Below are 20,668 nucleotides of genomic sequence, written 5' to 3' on the forward strand. Positions count from 1 at the left end.
ACACAACAGGTATTAGGGAAACAGGAGTCAGGGCTGGATGAACAGCCAGGCTGAGCTCCCAAAGGATCCCCAAAGGGCCATGTGCTGACAGGATGAGGCAGCAAAGCTGATGCCTGTAATCTCTTCACAAGGGCTGGCATGTGAATAATCAGAAGGTGTTAGGGTTGTCAGTCCAATTTCCTTCCAAAATAAAACCAGGTGCAGATGTGATGGTGTTTCAGGAGTGGGTGGAGTAGATTCTGTTCTGTCTATACAGGCAGAGTTAGCCAGAAAGAAGGGAAGAGACAAATAAAATAGGTATTGACTGCATTTGCATTGACTGCAATTGGTGTTTTGGACATGCAGCGTGTTCTGATGGAAAGGCAAGACCAAAACATGCTCAGAATAACATACAGGAGCAATACACAGATACTGGTAGAGGAATTCTTTAGAATGACCAGAGTGCATGTAAAAAGTGCCATCCACACTGAAGGGTGAAACACTGCACTGCGTTGTATAACAGCATTTGTGCTGAATAGGGAGTATGAATTGCAGAGATGAGTTAATAGAGCATATTTTTTGAAGTGAGGTCCTTAATGTAACATCATGTGTATTTCTAGTAGAATTACTAATCTTCTGACTAATCGAATACACTGTATCACCTTCTCACCCTGGTGTTCTTTGTGTATGATACTGCATATCTCCAGCTATTGAATCTCATTCAGGAGCAACGATACTGAAATATGAGCAGCAGAGTCTGCTCTTGTTAGCAGAAATTATATCCAGCAGCTGCTGTGACTTTACTTATAAGAACCCATGATTTACTGCAGCACTTTGGACCATCATTCCTTCCTGGCCAATACCTAGCTTCAAAAGTTGGCAGAAAAAATCCATATCTCAATACCTGTATAATCTTTCAAATCACCTCGTAGAACAAAACAAACCTTCCTGATCTCTGCAGTGAACAGCTGATATTTTCAAGAATGGAACTTGATCCCACCCTTTTCTCCTGGTACGTCCTCACACTACGCACAGCCTTGCCACTGTCAGGGTTCAGGCAGCACTGAGCATCACAACTCACTCTTTCCCTAGCAGCCTTACATACACCCACTCCAGAGGCTTTCCCAGCCCTGTAGAACCCAGCAGATAGCAAGGCTCTCACACTGCAGCCTTTCTGGTTGCTTTAGGTGTAACCTCACATCCTTGGGCTGTGCTCGCAAGAGAAAATCTGAGTATGGAAACCCTCCCTACCACTTATAGCTCAGGTCAGCCCTGGGAATTAGTCACAATCACTTTTTTTTTTTTCCCATAGCCAGAAGCCATCTCTCGTACTGAAAATGCTGAGTCCCTTGATCCTGACTTGGTTTGGTTCTCACTTGCCCAAAAGTTGAAGGCACTCACAGAGGCAGTGAGTAACAGCACAAACCCTTAGCAGGTCATTTACTCTCTCTGAAGCACAGTGTCCCTTTTCCTTAAACTGAGCAATGGTCAAAAACCAAAGCAAAGATTTCTTGCCCATAAATGTAATAGTTTATGCCCAAGTTGCTTTCTAATTCTGTATTACGTGTTCTCATAACAAATCAATGCAGGCTCCTCATTACAAGTTCTCATTCAAGATCGAACCCAGGGATAGCCAGGCACTTGGAGGTAATAATGAGTTTGAAGGGGGCAGAAGTAATAAATCACCCACATTACTTTCAGTGAACAGATGAAAGGACTGACATACCTTAAGGGGTTGTAGAAGTCAGCAAGGCTATGCATAGGTATAACATTCCGTCTGGCTGCAGCGCCAATGTTTCTGTAAGTGCAACAGAAGAATTGGAGCACAGCTTTTGCAAGTGAGGAAATAAATGTCTGCAGCATCAGAGCAAGGGAATCCGCAAGTAGGGCTCTCTGTTCTTCTTCCTTGCCAGATTTCATACAGCGTGTTACAGTCTTTGAAATCAGCCATGGAGCAAAGTTATTGGGGAAAACGGACAAAAAGAAGGAGAGAGAACCTGGTAATAAGGAGCATTTCCTTCAGATGGACAGGCTAAAAATGACTGTGCTGTAATGAAAGACTATCTTGAATCTAGAATGAATGTCCTTGATTGATAGGTAAGTTGGTGTAAATTAGTAAGAGCTGGTGGCTCAGTCCTGAAGAAATTAGTTTTGGAAAAGACGTGTCACCTGGTGCTGGAATCAGAAGTCTGTGATTTGGTTACTTAAAACTGCAAGGATTTGGAAAGGAGTGCACACCAAGAAGCTCCGCCACACTACCACTGCTCTTCAGGTCAGCAGGCACCAACTGTCCATGCGGGATCAGCTGCAGATCATTGTCAGCGTGCTTCAGCCAAACTGGGGCTTGTTCACTTACGCTCTAGTATAGGAAGAAGAGCTTCCTAAACCATCACCGTGGTAAAGCTCCAGCCCCTGCTCTCGTCCACGCTTCATGCCAATGAGGTGCTACTCTCTAAGGCTGTGAGTTGTGTAGAGAAGAAGCTGGTTATGAAAGTCCAAAGTGGTGAGACTTCCTCTGCTGGAAAGTATCACGATACATAGACTGTGTTTTACCTTTTCAGACACCACTTTTATTGATCCCTTTATTTTTCTGAACAAATCCTCTTTTTGCTTTGTGATGATGCCATGTAAATAGATGGAGGGATATGGGGTGGGATTTGTCTCGCCTAACTTTCATCATCTGGTAGGTGGATATCTAGTTAAGGCTCATCATCTCCTATGGGACCCCATTTTCTCAGGGTAAGAGCAAACCTCTCTAGGGTGCAAGTCAACCTGTGGCAGCTCAGAGATACTTCAGGATGAGGTGAATTGCCTGCCAGAGCCACGGCTACCTCAGGAATCTAACTTTGGCATAGCTGAGGTTACTCAGTGCTTTGGGAGGTTGTCAGAAACCATTGCTAAGATGGCTTTAAATCCTCTTTCCCCCCTTTTTATTGTTGGTTGTGAAATGGATACCCTTGCTTGAGTCAGCATCCATGACATCAACTACATCCTCTCTTTGGCAAGATCCTATTTTAAGCTTTCCATCAGAGGCCTCGGCTATTTGTGTCATTGTCAAAACTCTTCAGAAGGTCCGGTGACATTGATGATAGGTCTCTCAGAAGCCAGAGGTTCTGCAGCAACATAAATAGGATCAGCAGCACTAAGTGCAGGTGAAAGAGAAGCCAGCTGCACATCCTTTCTGTCTCCCTTGGCAACAGCATCCTGCCAACAAAAACTGCTGCCAAGCAAAGGCTGCAAAGGAAGGGATGTGCATTTGCAAAGCTGGGGCTGGACAAGCTTTGTGTGAAGGGGAAACTGTCAGAGTGGGGAAGACCTGTGTGCTTTTAACATTAGATTTGGTTTGTTCCGTGTGCTTTTGGACAAGGGAATGCACGGGGCGCCTGTCCGTGTGAGTAGTTTTCATGTGAAATTCCAAATGACAGTCTCTGCGGTTTTGAGCCATATGTTTCCATCCATGGCAGCACACAGGGAAGAAGTCTGTGCTGAGTTACTGCTTACAGATGTGGCAAATCCTCCAGCAAAGGTTAAAATACGTGGCACGGCTCTCTTGTTACACCAGCTGCAGCTTGATGCTCAATCATTGTTTCAGCAGCAAGCTCTTAATAACCCCGAGTTCCAGAAACTGCTAAACAAGCTGATATTTGTAAAGAGCAATCTTTTCTATAATGCACTGAGTATCTTTATTTAGAGGAACCTTCAGACTGGCAGCATTAGGGATAAAAAGTGAACTGCGAATGGCAGGGAGAAAAGGAACGTCAGCACAAGAGCACAGAAATGCAAAGCAGATCTGAGATTAGTGTTTGTACTCCGTCATTGCACATCCTCCGTAAAATGATCGTGACTGTGAAAACACTCCGTATGGAAATAGGGTAAAAATACACTTGTGCTATGGCATACGCACCTGCCCAGGCTTCCTGACAGGGACTGTGTGCTCCTAAAATCACCACTGGGGTCACACTCTGAGGTCCCGTTGTTGGTGGCGCTGCCAAACCTCAAACCCATCATCTCAGTGTCACCCCCTTGTGATCCTGTATGATAAAAGAGAAGGAGGAACCGGCTCTGCTCAGTAGCAAAATATTGGGACAAATTCTGTGAGGAGCCATGTAACAAATTGCCTGGGCTATTTGGGTATCATGGGGACTTTGAATCAAAGACTGGGGAGCAGGGATTGTTGGGGGACTTCCAGTGGCCCCCAACTTGTTGCACTCAGCATTTGCCCATGCCTTCCGAGGGGTTTGGATGAACGGGGCACATTTCTGTGCCCTTCGGGCTGTGTGTTCTTCCAGACACCCAGCTGTGCCAGAACAGAAGAAGGGGGGGAGGATGGTGGCTTTAAGAATCACAGGATTTGTGGACTTATTTGATGGGTACAAAGTAGAAACTACCCATTCATCGCTGAGGAATGGAAATATCATAAAATATAGAACACGTATTCTGATGGTAAAAAAGGAGAAGGAGGGAAGAGGATCCCTATTTCATTCCACATATTTTCCTCTGACAGGATTATTAATACCATCAGAGATAATTGAACGAAGTGGAAAATCTGGTGGGGGTACAGAAGCAGGAGGTGGATCTGTAAAATCCATCCAGACACAAAAAGCTCAGTGCTGCGCTGGAGGGAGGGCACTCTGCCTCGAAAGAGGGAAGGAGCAGTCTCACAAGGACGTGCAGCTGGGGTGCTTGTTGCTGTTTTGTTCCCAGAGAACGAGAACTGCCAGCGATCCTCTGGCATCTGAATAGACCCGTGTCAGACAAACTGTATCTGGACTTGATGGGGAACCAAGCTGGAATACCAAGCAGCCCTTCGATCTGCTCGCAGAGAGGGGGACTGGCTCCGTAAGTGATCTTTGCAGTTCCGAAGGTACTCATAAAGGAGCGAGCTCTCTCGCTGCACAGCCCTGCAAGACACGCCTGCCTGGGCTGTCTCTGTCCTCATTCCTCCAAACCAGTTCCAACAATAACAGCAACTCCTGCCTGCAGCTGCCTCGTTAGGGGGAAGATGTATTTTTCCTTTCTCTACTGAGCGATGAAGCTTCCAAATCTGTGTGATGTGAGCAGGTGAGGATGTCTGCTGACAAGTCCAAATGATATTTTCAGGTAAGTGATTACCTTGAGCAGCTAGAGCCACGTCCTTTCTTTCTATTACCCTCCCCTCGCTAATTATCATTGTCCTGGGTTGTCAGCGAGCCTTTTTGGGAGGATCAGCAGCTCGGATGTCTGTACGTATTTAGATAAATAGGAGATCAAAAGCATTTCTAAAACACTGATACCCGTAGTGTCTGTGAGTCGTTAGTGCAGGAGGGAAATGAACGGGGAGATGCCTGCTCTGTGACTGCAGGAGACTGTAGTGTTTGTATCACTCATTGTGGAGATGCCTGCAGGACCAGAAATGAGTTTGTATTTGCAGAGTCGGTCTTTTGAAATCTCTGATGGAAATGCACCTTAGGAACAATAATGGTGTTCAGCAGTGTTTGTGTGTTCTTAAAGGACCGCGACGTACTTGCTACATGAAAACCATAGCTACCATTAGTGTTGTTTCACAGGGAATGTCAGTGAGCACTGCTTAATTTGTGTTTATACATGTGATTTCCAGAGCTTCTGCTGATGCTGCGCTGCATTACTGCAAATAGAGCTGTTACTCCATGTGCCTCATTCTGTACCTTTTATCAAATACTTTGGGTACTGAAGTTGGGCTTGATTGCACTCTCTCACGCTTACAAGGGGAAACAGACAATAACTTGTAAGTTAATACCTGGGAGTGCTGACATGACAGCCACTGATAGGCAGAGAAGAGAAATTTTCTATGCAGAGTAACCTACTTTTCTTCCCTCGGTTCCTCCACCAGTCATAGGGATGACATTTGCTTAACTCTTTGTTTGTACAGAGTCTGCTTCACTGTGTGTGAAAATCACTTTGCTTTGAGAGACTGCAAAGAAAATGACCATAACAGAAATAATCATATACACTTTCTATACAGTTTCCACCTACTAAAGATCCATTTTGCTGCCTATAGTGTTTTGGGTTTGTGGAGAGCCGTGTGATATGTTAATTGTGTTGGGAAGAAAGCTTCCTTTGCAACAATAACATTGCTGGTGCTCTGATCAGGCTTTGCACGGCCCTCACCATCACTCAGTCAGAAGCATGGGGAGCTCCAGCATCCTGCACGCTGCCCACGTGCATCCCGGCCCCGGGGTCTGTGGATAATGGGTCCTTTGTAAAGCTGCTCCCTGTGCCTCCTTTGCCCACGGCGGTGTGAAATAATGACTCCAGCAGTACGTATCTACACAGAAAGCTCTTCCTGACTTCCCAGAGGAAAAATGTTTGCCAAGTGCTGCTCAGGGTGGCTCTATCTGTCTTGCTGCGAGGCCTGAAGTAGCAGAGGCCAGAAGGGGTCAAACGCCAGATTGAGCCCTTTGTGCATATTCTTTGGCTGTAGAAAATGCGAATGTGCAGCTCAAAAGTTTCCACTGTGTCTTCAGCAATTAGAGCTTGGTCCAAAGCTTGCTAAAGCCATTGGGAACCTTTCCATGGGGCTTAGATCATGAGTTATATAAGTTTGTGTTGTTTAGCAGTGGTGCCCCAGGGAGGCTGAATGCGAGAGCTGACCCAGCAGCTGCACACACGGCTGCCATCCCATGCAGAACAGTGGCACACAGAGTGCCCACAGAGCACCCAGTGCGGCACTGAGAGGTAGTAACTCCTACCTGAAACCAGGACCCCATCCTGGCAGGGACTGCTGGGGTCCTGAGATAAAATGGTGAAAGAACTTGAGATGCTGGGGCCCGAGTTGCTTTATTTTTCTGATTCAGAGACACCCACCTCTGGCTCCCATCTCAAAAGGACAGTGAGGAAGCCCCAAATGATTCTCAAAGGTGAGACTCTGGGTAGAGATGCCCTTCTGACTCCATCATCTGGGAAAGCAAAATGCTCCTGACATTCAGCTTCCTTGATATTGTTGAGGACATCAACTCCAATCTTTTTAAAAATTGCTGTCGTGGGATCTCCTTCATTCTTCTGATGTGTGAAACTGTACACAGCATTTCTGTACTCATCCCGTGAGCATACAATGGGAAGAAGCACTGCAGTAAGATCCTGTTGAGACTGGAACCATTGCACCATGATGTCAGTAAGGGTTCTTATGGTTAAACACACACCAATCCTCTCTCCGTACACTCTACTGTCACTCTGCTGTGCTTCATCCTTGAGTTAATACATTTTGTACTTACCATTCAATTCTTGGTACAGTATGCAAGAACATGAGATGACACAGTTCAGGCTGCTGAGACATGAGGCCATTGAACCTTCTCATTAGGGTTGAATGGTTTTAATGCACTCATAAATTTGGACTCTAAAAGTGGGAATTTGACACGCAGCATTTAAAAGTCAAACCACTATGACCCCTTTTGAGCATGAGCTCCTATAACTTAGAAATGGCCCTTTCTGAAAAAGAAAAAACAGAAACGAATGGTGTGAATTGACCTTTGAAAATATAATTATTCTTTTTTTTTTTTTGCTATAATGCACTTGTATCAGTTTGTATTACCATGATGGCGTTATATAGAAAGGACTGCCAGTTCTTACCCCAAAGAGCTTACATCCTAGGTAAGGTCAGACCGAGGAGTGTCCGGCAGCTTGGACTGAAGGACTTTGGCAAAGGCTGCAGAACTGGGCTTTGATCTGTCCAAGACCATCTGCCTATGTACTGTATCATCTGGGATGTCATCACTTTGGCCGTGACAACTTTATAGCAACCAATAGGTTTCATTTCAGTGGTAATCTGCTTGTAGCTAAGCTGGTGGCTCGTTCCTCAGTGCAGGGCCATTTGAGATGCAGAACAAGGCTGGGATGGGAGGAAGTCTGGACGGGTTGGTTAAACCCCCTTCTGTGATGAATGCCTTGGTAGAGAAATTCTGTATATCATTTTCCTGGGCTCAGGCCAAAATTGCCAAACAGGGCAGTTTGATATCAGGGACTACAGTAATATTCCCACTTTGTATGTTACTTTGTACCCTCAAGTAATAAAAGCCAGAGCTCTGGGCACCTAGGAAACTGCAAATCCAGGCAGCCCATGCTTAGATGTCCCTACACGGATGGTGCTGAACATACAGATTCCAACTTCACTTTTGCTTTCCAATTGGCTGTTTATCAATTAGAAAGCCAATTAATTCTGCTTGAAAGGGCCAGCAAAGCCCACTGTGAAGTCATTATTACCAGCTGGTTTTCCCTAAATATACAGCACCAGCTATTTTTACAATGATCTACCAAGCCAAATATGTTTTAAGTAGTTATGGACGCACATTAGCTTTGGTTGTCTCTGAGAGAGTTACTGCTGCCTGCTAATCCAGGAATAAAAATGTCCTACAGAGCTGCAGCTGATGGGGCTGTGGTTGTCCTGCAGGGACTGCTAAAGGGAGGCCAGCAGACAAGCAAAACCTGACTGTCACAGCCTGAGAGAGCCAAATGTTATCAGTGTTATTTTTTATTGTCAAATAAGTGGCTTATGACAGAGTAGTATTTCCTTTGAATAGTTACTGACATTTTACAAGTCATATAAAGGTACTAGATAAGTGTATGTGGCTTCCCAGGCCTGATGCGTGGCGGCCTGCTACCACAGCAGACTGCCCCTGAGAGATTATAAATACTTGCAGCTGCAAGCTTCTGATTTATCAGCATTTCAAGTGGTAGGGATGGATATTAGGCTTTTAGCCAAAGATGAGGGTTGCTGACCTCAGGGCACAGCATGCAGAAAAGGTGACAACTTCCTTATTACTTAAGGAATATCCTACAGGAAAAAAAAAAGAAAAAAAGGCATTAATCCAATAAGGAGGCTTTTCTCTGTGTGAGGTGCGAAAGAAAGACTGCTGTAATCATTGCAGTCTTGTGTGTCCTGAGATCTGCCAGGGCCCTTTGTCATCTGTGCCCACAACAGCAGGCCTCAAGTTTCCTGAAACATTATCCCCACACACCGAACCCAAAATAATTTTTCATCCCTTCCTCTTTGTATTTGTTCTGTAGCAGCAACTTGTCTTGGCATGCAATATGAGCCATATGGACACAGGAATATCTGCTTTGACCTTGACCTCAGAGTGAGTGCTGCCAAAAATGCGAAGATGACTCCTGCCTTTCATTTCCAAGAGTGATGCTCCACGAATACGCCGTGATCTGATCTTCTGGTTGCACTTTAATGTACAGAATATGTTTTTCTCCTTGACTAGGTGTTCTTCTAAGAGCACATTGTGTGTGGCAGGCTAGGAATTTTGAAGCAGTACCCCCGAGGATCACTTACTCTACAGGCATTTCTTTCAGAAATAAAAAAAAAAAAATATGAGCTAATTTTAGCATCAGGTATTGGGAAAGCGCGCTGCTTGTAAGTGGCTCTCACTGCGTTATTGAGTCAGTGTTCAGTGTTTTTTTTTTGAAGTGTTCAGATCTTCAGGATGCCCTGCAAAGGAGCGGGAGGCATCTGGGGCAAGGTGAGGTGAATTTTGGTGGTTGCAGAGCTCTGCGCTGCTCTGCTTCAGAAATGATGGTTGTGGCGATCAAAGCATCGCTCTTAGCTGGATGACAGGGATAAGTACTGCTCCTTTGGTGAGTTTCTGCCACGTGTACTGAGTCGGAATAAACACATTTCAAGGCTAAGCCTTCGGACCCAGTGGGCACCTAATCAGAGAGACTGTCCCATTCCAGTTTCCATTTTCTGCTGGTGCCCGCCGCAAATACTCCCTTGTAGGGTAGGAGTAAATGGCGTATCAACACTGACAGAGAGAGCTGGCAAACCTGGAGGTGCAGAGGATGGGGAACGTGCAGACAGGCATTCCACAGTCTTGGCTGGAAGGTCATTACCCTGTTTGGGGTCCTGCAGTTTTGATGAACTTATCTCCCTGTTCTTTTAAGACAGTGACGACGTCTTTCCCCTTGAGATCCTGGGCTGAAATTCACACTAGCAGTGTGCTAATGGTGCCATCTGATGATGCTCAGTGGACTGTGCAAAACAGACTCATCCCTTGTGCTTTCTAGTGGGCAGAGGTCCACATTACACTTGGCAGCTTCCACATATGGAAATGGTGATACGTGATTGATGTGGTCCCTGCAGGTCACACTAAGTCAGGGCATATTAGCCCTGCGTCCTGGGGAGGCTTATGCTATTGCAGCTGCCCATGTCCATTAACTGGACTCTGAATAAATATAAGAATTGATGTTCCCAGTGGTGTGAATCTGGCACCTCATGAAACAATGTGCCCTACAGAGGGAGGCGGGAAGCAAATCTCACAGAGTCAAATCCCACAGCACTTATAAGTACAGAACGGGACCCAAACAAAAATGTGTGTGTGAGTATATGAGAAGGGGCAGTTGTGTTAGATGGAGTTAGATCCTCAGTAATCACATGGCTTTTTAAAACGTCTTTGATAATTACGCCGTCTTGTTCATTTTTGACATCTGTGGATTTTCCACATCTCATACTCTGAGATAAGAGATGAGATTTCCCAAGTTTCTGAGTAAAGGATGCACCATAAGCTAGGAAGTCCCCTCATCACACATCCCTTCTTGACCTAATTTTCAGTAAGGGCTAAGCAGCTGCTCTCTCAAAAACAGATTGCTTAATGGCATCCAAGACTGAAGGCAGCCAAATTTAGGATTTTGCAGCCAAAATAATGAGCAGACTAAGGTTCCTCATCGTGATATGACCATTCCTCTGGAGGCCTTTGGCCAAAACAAAAATGAAAATATCTTTTGTTTCTACCACTGAAGAGTAGGATGCTTTGTATCTTCTTCACGGGGGTTGCCTGCAGCTATGTATGATGCTTTAAAATACCCACGTGGCAAACTCTTTTCTCCCTTCACCACAGAGATTCTGTGCAGCCTTCTCCTTCCCACCTCACTACTCCCCAACAGCCACTGCAGATCCTATTTCTCTTCCAGTTCCCAGAGGCACTAACTCTTCTTTTCCAGGGCACATGGAAGGTAGGCTTTCCTGCCAGCTTGGCTTTCGTCTGGGAGGAGCAAAGCACAAACACACAGCCGTGCTGTCCTCCATCTTCTTGTCCCTCCCCTGTGTCTCACCCTTTCTGTTTCTTCCTCCAGGTGTTCTACTGATCTTGGCACTGACGGAAGAGCTGGTGTTTTCTGTTCAGGTACTGTCTCCTGCTGTATCCTCCTCTCAGGGCCTCCTGATGGACACTACCACTGTCACAGCCATGGGAACGACGCCTCGCCACAAGGACCGCCACATGGCAGAGCCCGTCCCCACCTCCGCTGGCGCCGTCCCCCATCCTGTCAGCCTGGCGGGGAGCAATGCTTCCACTGCTCAAACGCAGGCGAGCAGCCCTCGCGTTGGCAAAAAGGAAACGTATCATTTGTACAACCAGAGTGCTTTGTACTCAGAACAGACTCGCCCCAAAGGGAAAATATTCCAGATTTTCAAAGGCAACTTCACAGAGTCTTCAGAGCCTTACCTAAAGACAACCCTGCACTCTCCCTTCCCTACCCTGAGGAGCCCTTTCACAGACCATCCCTTTCAGTCCCAGACTGCAACCTCCAGTGACCCCAATGGCACGGGGTTGGCCAGAACTACACCCTCAGACCCTTCTCCCCACCCCGACACCTTGGGAAGCCTTAGGGAAGCAGAGCAAGGGAACGGGGCCGAGCAAGTTGTGCAGAAAGCAGATTTTGCCACCACAACTGCTGGACCGTCAACTGATCCCGAAGCAGTGTCGGTGCCTTTTAAACCCACCCACTACGGTGTATGGGATATGCTGAGCAAAAACAACTCTTGGGTAACCTTGAATCTCAGTACAAATGTCCCCTTGTTTGCTGGCCCTGGAACTGCACCAGCAGCAGCCAGTCACTCAGTCCAGCCCAGCTTTGATGTCAACATCTCCTCCCCAGCAGTAGGGGACCTTGAGGGCACTGCTCCAACACAGCAGGGCCTGGTGACGAACACGACATCACTGGGCAGCGCTGTCTCCACCATGCCTGCCACGGGGTTGTCCAGCTCCATGTCCACTGCTGGTTCCACGGCTACTGGAAACTTCCTCAACAGGCTGGTTCCTGCCGGGACCTGGAAACCTGGGGTGCAAGGAAATATTTCCCATGTCACTGAGGGAGACAAGCCCCAGCACAGAGCTACCATCTGTCTCAGCAAGATGGACATTGCCTGGATCATTCTGGCCATCAGCGTACCAATATCCTCATGTTGTAAGTTAATTGTTGCTTTATTTCTCTTTCTTTCTCGCATTCCTTAGAATTCAGGTTTCAACCCATTCATGGTGTAGCCATGGAGCCAACAGTGCCAGGATAGACTGAGATAGATGAGAAGTCACCAGACTTGGACCTAACTTGTTCACTGAGCAAAGTGCATGTGGAGAGCAGCTCCAAGTGCAGGAGTATAATGCTTACACTCAGAGCATACTTTCTGTGTTGCTGTTAGAAATCACATAGTCTTTGGGGGCTCTCCACTTGAGGGTTTAACACAAAGGCTGAAGAACTATAGGAGGCGAAGCAGCTTCATGTTTAAGTTGGTGACTAAAAATCGTGCAACTGTTTGATTTATTGAGTGCTTTATTCTGTCCAGGAACTGGTTTTTAAAAGCTCACTGCTAACCCAAAAGATTAATGATAACTATGATGACTAGTACCTTAGGGAACTACAGCTTTACCAGTGCAGTGAAATATTTAATTGCAAGCAGTTTGTGAACCATCGGTTTTGAAGTCACATCATTCTGATAACCAGTTTGTTATCTCCCTCCATTTTAATTCTGTCTGACCTCGTGCTGCCTCAGCAGCAGGAAGAGTATGAAGTGTTGGCTTCCAGACCACAGGAATCAGACTCCTGAGGGACCAGCACCAGTTAGTTTCCAGAGCTGGCTTAGGGTTTCATCATTTGACTCAACTACAAAAAAAAGAAGGTTGTTGAACAATGCGGAAGCTTGAGTGGACACCCTTGTGTCCCCTACTTAGCAAAGTTGTTTCAGCAATGTAGGACAATGTATTCTCTGGTATTTCACTCTTTGGAGCCAAGGAAAAGCCACTCAGTGTGCAATGGGATGTGGTCACACTGATCTGTTTGGAGAGAAACAAAACCAAGCATTTCCCAGCCTTCACTGCCTGTGGAAAAATAAAAGGGGAGCTGCCAGCAATACTGAGTATTAATCTTTCTTGTTATTTACGGCTGAGTGGTGCTGAGGACATGGTTAGATGTGTTGACTGAGTCAGTCTTACTCAGAGCATACTCCTTCCCAAACGGGTAGTGCTGTCCTCACCTGGCACCTCTCTGAGCCACTTTCAGGTTGCTAAAGTGGTCAAAAATATTCACTTTGCCATTTGTGCACGTAGTGGGCTGAGTCAGCTCCCTGCAGGTCAGTACGCGCAAGATCTGGAGCAGATGAGCTGCAGGGATGCACACCTGGAAAGGAAGCAGGACCAATACTCTTGGCAGCTGAGAATTATTGGATTGGCTCAGCATATCTGTTAGGCTTGTGCCCCTGGGGCCATCAGTCCTGCTATTGCCAATGTGGTTAAAACCACCGGTCAAAAGAAGGCTTAAATCTAAAAGATTGACAATCCAAACAAAGTTGAACAAAAGCACAAGTGTGCATGTATATTTCTGTGAACGATAGAGAAGAGAAAGTGGGTTATAGGAAGCACAGCGTGAAAATAAGAAGCAGTATTTGATGACCTAATGAACAGTGCTTTGGCTATCAATCACTAGAGACAGAGGATAAATAAATTCTTCCCTTCACTGTGCTTGAGGCCAGTATTGAAAAAGAAAGCTGATCCGAGTGCAGTGCATCCACATGCAAAATGCAGCCCGTAATGCCACGCAGCACAAGCAGAGGAAGCACGACCAATGTGTCCAGTGTGTCCATCGGTGTACATCCCTTCTTGTATTGTGCCATATATAAGCAAATAGCTCATGATGGGTATTAATAATACGATTAAGAGTCTGTTGGCATGATTTCTAACCTACTGCTCATTATATGGTGAGAACTTTTCTTCTTACCGTATGTGTCATAAACGGTATGTGTTTGTATGGCTGCATCCATCCTGCTTCTTGTATTTGTAAGCTATAGTTTAGAACAGATAATTGTTATTTTGTCAGTTACCTATACCAGTTGTAATACAACTGAGTGTTTACATGATCCAGATACTGAAGTCCTGCTTTCAAGACTAGATTTCTGGGTGTTCAGTGGGACTCACCTTTTAAAATCTGGGGATGCTCAGAGCTGAAATGCACAGTAGACAGGCATGTAGACGTTTTCTGTGGCATACAGTGCTCACACAGCATACAGTGCGTAATGTTCAGCACATGGTGTGCAGCAGCACACAGCGAAGGGGACTGCCGCCACCTCCAGGGCACAGAGCTCACAGCCGAAGAAGGACCCATACTGCGATCGCTCCTCACTTCTGGTCTGGATGCTAACAGACAGATAAGAGCACAGCCCTTTGGGTTTCGTGTCTTCTGCAAGGAATGGAAGTGTTTTAAGTGAGAGGTCTTCACAGCTGTGGTGAGCATGGGCTGAGAAAACACTGTCCTCCTGCCTTGGGATGCTGCCCAGAGGAAGTGTTAAGGGCATTGAAGCCCAGCCCTGTGCTGCTGCATACCTGAGCTGCATTAAGCAGGAACAGCCTCTACACAGCAGCCTCCTAGTCCTCGTAAAGATGCATAGGTTTCTGAGTCCCACTGAAAAGCCTTCACATTCTAGCCAGATAAGTAATGGCTTGAATAGGAATGCATGTGCCACGTCTGCTGTGTGAATCTGGGGAAATCATCTCACCTTTCGGTACCTCAGTTCTGTGGTATGAATAATGAGAACAATGTTGCTTGCTCCAGCTGAGAGCTGCAAAACTGAAGGATAGCGTATCATTATGTCCCCAGAAAAGCAAAGTGGTATATAACACTGATACCAGTAATTTCTGCATGTCACAGTTGCAGTTGGTTTTGCAGTGGCCTTCAGACAGCCTTGGACATTACTCTGCATGTGTGTGTGCCCCTGTCTCACATGTGGCTGCCATGCAGAACGAGGCTCCATGTGAACTTGGTTTAAAACTCACTGGCACGGTCCTTGGGCTCCCAGGACTTAGAGCTCTGTAATTACAGGCTGGCACCATAAAACATGGAAGAACTGAAACCTGTAAATCAGATGCACAGAAGTCAATTCAGTCCGTCAGTTCTGCTGACGTGAGAAAACACGAGGGAAAGGCTGAGCCTCAAATGGAAACATCAGCAGAACTCAAAGAATTGATGAAGAACTGCCTTGGACCTAACCCTGTGCAGTCACATTTCACACACTGCGACACTTACTTTCCAAAATCATCTCGCCCACTTTCCCAGTCACAAAAACTGCAAATGTTTGCTTCCCCGGTCTGAAGGGAGAATGATCCCAAGCACTGAGTCTCCTCCTCAAGGCTGAGCTCTGACCCAGCCTGAGAGGAGCCCCTGTCTCCAGGTGGTCAGTAACAAAACCCACTAGGATACCTGCAACACAGCTGAGGTTGTACTGCTGTAGACAGCCCAAGCGACAGGCACGCTTTTACAGAGGTGCTTAATGATGGGCAGTTAAGATACAGTCACAGTAAATGAGGAAAAAGGAAGAAAATCTGGATAAAATGCTATTTTAGCTATCAAGGTGAGGGTTCTTTACCAGCTGTGTTTATCTGAGGATCTACGGACACAGAGAGAAAAAAAAACCTAACGTCCAACAGTCTGAATATTTAACTTTACTTTAACTTAACTTTAATATTCAACCTGAATTTTAACTTTCAGCATCCAAGTATGTTTAATGTGGAGCCAGAGAGTATGTGTGGGGTGTATATAGCTGTATAGGAATGGTAACGTGTTTATGTGAGTTGAAAGAGTAGACACAAGGCTACCAGATACCTGTGGGCAGTCAGTATGGTTTCCTTATGACGCCTTTATGAAGCCAGTATTGAATGCAGTGTACAGTCCTAGTTTATGTTTAAAAAATGTAATAAATTTGAAGCTTAGAGAGGAGCCACGTGAATGATTCAGGAGCTGAGCAATTCAATATAACTCCACTTGTGAAACTACACAGTCCAGGCAAAGGCTTAAGCCCACAGGTTTGAGATGTTGCCCACGCGTCTGAGACATTGCTGGTGGCACAGTGGAGGTTTTTAATAAAACAAAAAAGGCAACAGGAGACTGAGAAAGTGGAGCTGAAGCTGGAGGAGCTCAGCCTACAGGGAAAATGTAAGCACGTTACCATGATGGTTATTAAGTATTGAACAAACTTATTGGGAATGTGATGGAAATGCAGTCACTCTGGGCCCTTAAACCAAGTGGGGTGTTCTCCCTGCATCGTGTGTTGTATCTGAAATACAGCTTATGGACAGGGGACCAAAGTTACTAGTATCCTGGTGTGTAGCTGTTGTGTAGGTAAGAGTAGATGATTGGTGTGCTTCCACCAGCCTGGAAACCCATAACTGTGTGAGAATTGAAATAATGCAGCACCGAACAGCAGCACTGTCTCATCCTTACAGGGGAACATCGTGACAGGGACAAAAGGAGGGGAATTGCAGCTAGCCTTCCTCTTCCAGCTCCCTTGCCATTGTTAATGCCATTTTTCCATTCCAAACCATCTCTGCCCTCTCTGTGTGTCATCCACCTGGCACATCCTCGCTGACCATCACAACTGCCTGCCTGGAAAGAGGTTTTCTGCAGTAAACAAAATACTAATCATGGCACTGAATTGACATCCAAGAATGTAAGTGAACTGTACCCCATTCCTATATTTGTTCTAAGAGCTACATTAGATCCACTAAAATCAGCCATAAGGTTAGTTAATTTGAGAGAAAGAGGAATACCCCCCTTCAAGCCCTGCTGTCCTCTCCCTCTTAAACCGAGTCTCCTCTGCTTTGAAGCAGCTCAGGCAGACAGCCTTCTGCTAAATATGTTAGATTTGAGGAAGCTCAGGAACTCATTTTCCACAGCCTTTCACCCATTTGCTTGTTTGTGTGCTGAGGTTGGAAGCCAAGAGCATAATTAAGGGAGAGATCACAGTTGCTATATGGCAAACACATCTTCACACGGCAAGGCCGTTTCCTGCTGGATGGAGCAGAGATCTCCCTCGACTTCATGCCATTGGCTTTGCAGCTCCTAAAACCTAAATCCAATCCTTCCCTGTCAGCAGCCACAACATTTTATAAGCTGTAAAACTTGGAGTTTTCAAAATATTTGCACAGAGAGTGCTTTCCTGGGGCTCTTGTCTCCTCAGGCAACTTCAGAATGGCAGGGTGCCTCGGAGAGCACTGCGAGGATGAAGTCTATGTCCCACTTCACTTTCTCATCCTAACAAGCCTTCAGGCTAGGCTGGTACTCGGAGCAGCCTCACAGGCCCCAGCAAAGCACGGGGCGAAGACGCAGCCCTTGGGGAGGTCAAGCATTTCCCCAGGCAGAGAGCAGTGCTGCTGGCAAGGAGGGGGCTGCCTGCACGGGGGCTCAGCAGCACCAGTTGCTGACTATTACCCAGACTGGATAATGGTCAGTTTGATAACAACCACCTTTCTTTAAATTGTGCAAGAGATTTTTCCATTAGTTTTGTAAGGTGATTTACAGCATAAGCTCACCTTTCCCTTTGAATGAGACATAAAGTGCCTGACTCAAACCTATTACCATTCTTTCTTAGCAGCTTATTCTTTTGTTTTAAATAGAGCTCCAGCCTTGCACTTTCACACTGCCATTTTATGTGAATAGATGGGAGACGAAATTAGATCCATGGCATATGGGTAGCTGCAATGTTTGTCAAAACATACAAGGCAGTTCTGACCTCTCTGCAGTCTTTTCTTTCCCCAGGCTATAATTCTAATAAATAATTTTAGCCGTAGCTGAGAAAATAATATATTTTCCTGCTTCATGAATATTTTCTCCTTTTCTATCATGAGGGGTTTAGAAATTATGGAGTGAATTTACAGCAGGGCATTCCCTATTTCACAGGTACAAATCAAAGTGAGCGTGCAGCCAGCTACCTGTCTGTCTGTATAAATCAGGTAGATTACAAGCCCGAATGTTCAATTTGTTCCACAGGTGTAAAATAAGCACACCGAGCTTTGCATTACTCCTCCGAATAAACCCTTGCATGCACCTAAATTCTGCCAGCGGGAGCAGTAGGTTTGTTGCAGTGGGTTTGCCCAGCTCTCATAAAATCGCTGAGATTACAAAACTGAATTGCAACAGAGATGATCAAAATGAGAGCAATTCCAGAAAGCAGACTCTGGCACCGCTGCCACCATCCTGATGTAGACAGGCAGGAAAACCCCAGTACTGGTCGGCTTGGGCCAGTGCTACCCTGGAAATGTCAGCTACACAAGGCAGGTGCCAGAGGGGTTCCCCAACACTCCTCGGTTGCTGTCTCATCCTGCACAACATCTCCTCTGTTTCCCTGTTGGTCTCTATTTTGGAGCATGGTCACATGCTCCATGTTATGTATGTGAGGTACTGGGGCAGGGATCAGCAGCAGGGGCTTTGGATATTGAAGACATACAACTACATGCATTTGTGAATTTGGTATTTGAGCCTTGGGCCGGAGTCTGTCACTGCCCTCTGCTCACAACTGCAGGGTCTGAACATGCCAGAAACAGAAGACATCTATGCAGAGGTATCATTTGCAGTCCCTATGGAGAGTCCTCTGTCCAAGTGGGTCTGTCAGTCCCTGGATAGGTGTTAAAATGCCATCCGTTACAACACCAGAGCTTCTTCATTAGCCAGGCAGCCACATCAGAAGGTTTACGAACTCATGTCAAGAAGAAAGTGAAAACTACGTATCCTGCCAAGCCCAAAGCCTCATCTTCTTGGGCCAGATCCTGACGTAACTGTGTGGTTTCCATTAGACGGGAGCTGGATCTAACTGAGGGTGAACTGTATGAATGCAGGTCACCAGCTCTCTCCTTAAGTAGCTTTAAGCCAAATCTCCAATACTGATGAGTCCTTCTTGAAAGGAAATAACCAACTTTTTGACATGTTTCTTTTGACAGCGGTTCTGCTGACAGTCTGCTGCATGAGGAGGAAGAAAAAGACATCCAACCCAGAAAACAATCTGAGCTATTGGAATAATGCTATTACCATGGACTACTTCAACAGGCATGCTGTGGAGTTACCGAGAGAAATCCAGTCCCTGGAAACATCAGAGGTACCTCACTTGCATAACTAGTGCTTGAGAACTGTAACTGAAGCCATACTGGGAGATGAGGAGAAGTAGTTGTATTAATAAAGCATTGAAAACTATTGTTTACTAGAGTGGATAATGATAGAAGAAGTGGGAATGGTTTTAAACTGAGACAGGTGAGGTTTAGGTTAGATATTAGGAGGAAGTTTTTCACACAGAGGGTGGTGACGCACTGGAACAGGTTGCCCAAGGAGGTTGTGGATGCCCCATCCCTGGAGGCATTCAAGGCCAGGCTGGATGTGGCTCTGGGCAGCCTGGTCTGGTGGTTGGTGACCCTGCACAGAGCAGGGGAGGTTGAAACTGGATGATCACTGTGGTCCTTTTCAACCCAGGCCATTTTATGATTCTATTCATATGGCCTGCAGAAGCTGTCATGTGAGTCGTTTTAAACTGATTGGAATGCTACTGGAGTGGTAGCTTCAAGCCACCTATTCAGTTTTCTGACCTCAAAAAGTAGTGAAAATGCATCTTTCATGAGTTAAGCCACGCTGTCAGATGGGAATACGTCATGAAAGCAAAAGGAAAGTGGAAGGTCAAACAGTGGTTTGGTGTGTCTGATTTCTGGGCCTCCTTACTGAGAGAAAATCAGCCTGATTATCAGCAGAATTGAGGATTATCAGAGAAAAGAGGATTATCAGAGCAGTGAGTGATAATCTTCACGCACGGCTCCCGCTGCCTGCAAAACTGGCTCTCTGAGGTTAGATCTCCTTTTGGAGTCCCCCACAGTTCAGGCATTTTCTGTGGGATGGGACCGAGTGTCCCCAAGCCAGAAGGAACAGCCCTTTTCTCACACCGGCGGGCTGCCCTGTGTGCTCCGGGGGGTGATGGTGCGACACGCTCATGCTGCTCTCTGCCCTTCTCTTAGGACCACCTCTCCGAGCCACGCTCCCCTGCCAACGGCGACTACCGCGACAGTGGGATGGTCCTCGTCAACCCCTTCTGTCAGGAAACGCTGTTTGTGGGCCACGAGCAAGTCTCTGAGATATGACCCCACGGCTGCCTTCCTCCTGCAGCTTCATCTCTACTGTCTCCAAATTATAAATATATATATATATATATTATAAATATAACCTTTGTGTAACCCCGAATTACAGGAAATGTTTTCAGCTTTTCTTTTCTTTTTTTCCCTCAGAATTGTCAGCCCCTTTTTTATAAGTGTGGTAAACTTTACAGAACAGACTGTGGCTTTATAAAATAAAGGTATTTCTAAGCAAAACACCCATCGTATTGACTGCTTTCTTCCCTGTCCTTTACAACCTATTGCTAAATCTACTTGGCAGCAGACTGGGTAAGGCTGGTTCTGATGCAGGCAGTGTGTTTGCTACAGCATCCTGCAATGGCTTTGGAGCAACCTGAAGTTATGTGACCTCTCTCAGCCTGGCTGTGTGTTCTTGCTTGGTGACCATCCCCTCCATATTGTCAGCTATATTGCCAGCTGCCTCAGGTCACTCCTTTAGATTGCCAGGCTGGGATATAGGCTGAGCAGGACCAGTCTGGTCTCCAGTAGCA

At 46.1% G+C, this 20,668-nt stretch overlaps 1 protein-coding gene across 6 annotated transcripts in view; it reads left to right on the forward strand.

Moving 5' to 3' along the window:
- Positions 1–20,375, forward strand: part of TMEM108 (transmembrane protein 108) — a 161,631-nt gene extending 141,256 nt beyond the window's left edge. For 5 of the 6 annotated variants that reach the window (XM_004939451.5, XM_040695883.2, XM_015281752.4 and 2 more), the window contains 3 exons: positions 11,065–12,177; positions 18,969–19,123; positions 20,025–20,375. In XM_004939451.5, coding sequence (XP_004939508.2) covers positions 11,065–12,177; positions 18,969–19,123; positions 20,025–20,147 — 1,391 coding nt within the window. In that variant the 3' untranslated portion in view covers positions 20,148–20,375. Of the gene's footprint in view, positions 1–4,599; positions 5,080–11,064; positions 12,178–18,968; positions 19,124–20,024 lie in introns of those variants that run through there. The other variant, XM_418792.8, reaches the window with a different exon arrangement.
- The last annotated feature ends 293 nt before the right edge of the window (positions 20,376–20,668 follow it).

The sequence above is a fragment of the Gallus gallus genome, chromosome 2 (assembly GCF_016699485.2).
Source record: "Gallus gallus isolate bGalGal1 chromosome 2, bGalGal1.mat.broiler.GRCg7b, whole genome shotgun sequence".
In the NCBI taxonomy this organism is placed as follows: domain Eukaryota; kingdom Metazoa; phylum Chordata; class Aves; order Galliformes; family Phasianidae; genus Gallus; species Gallus gallus.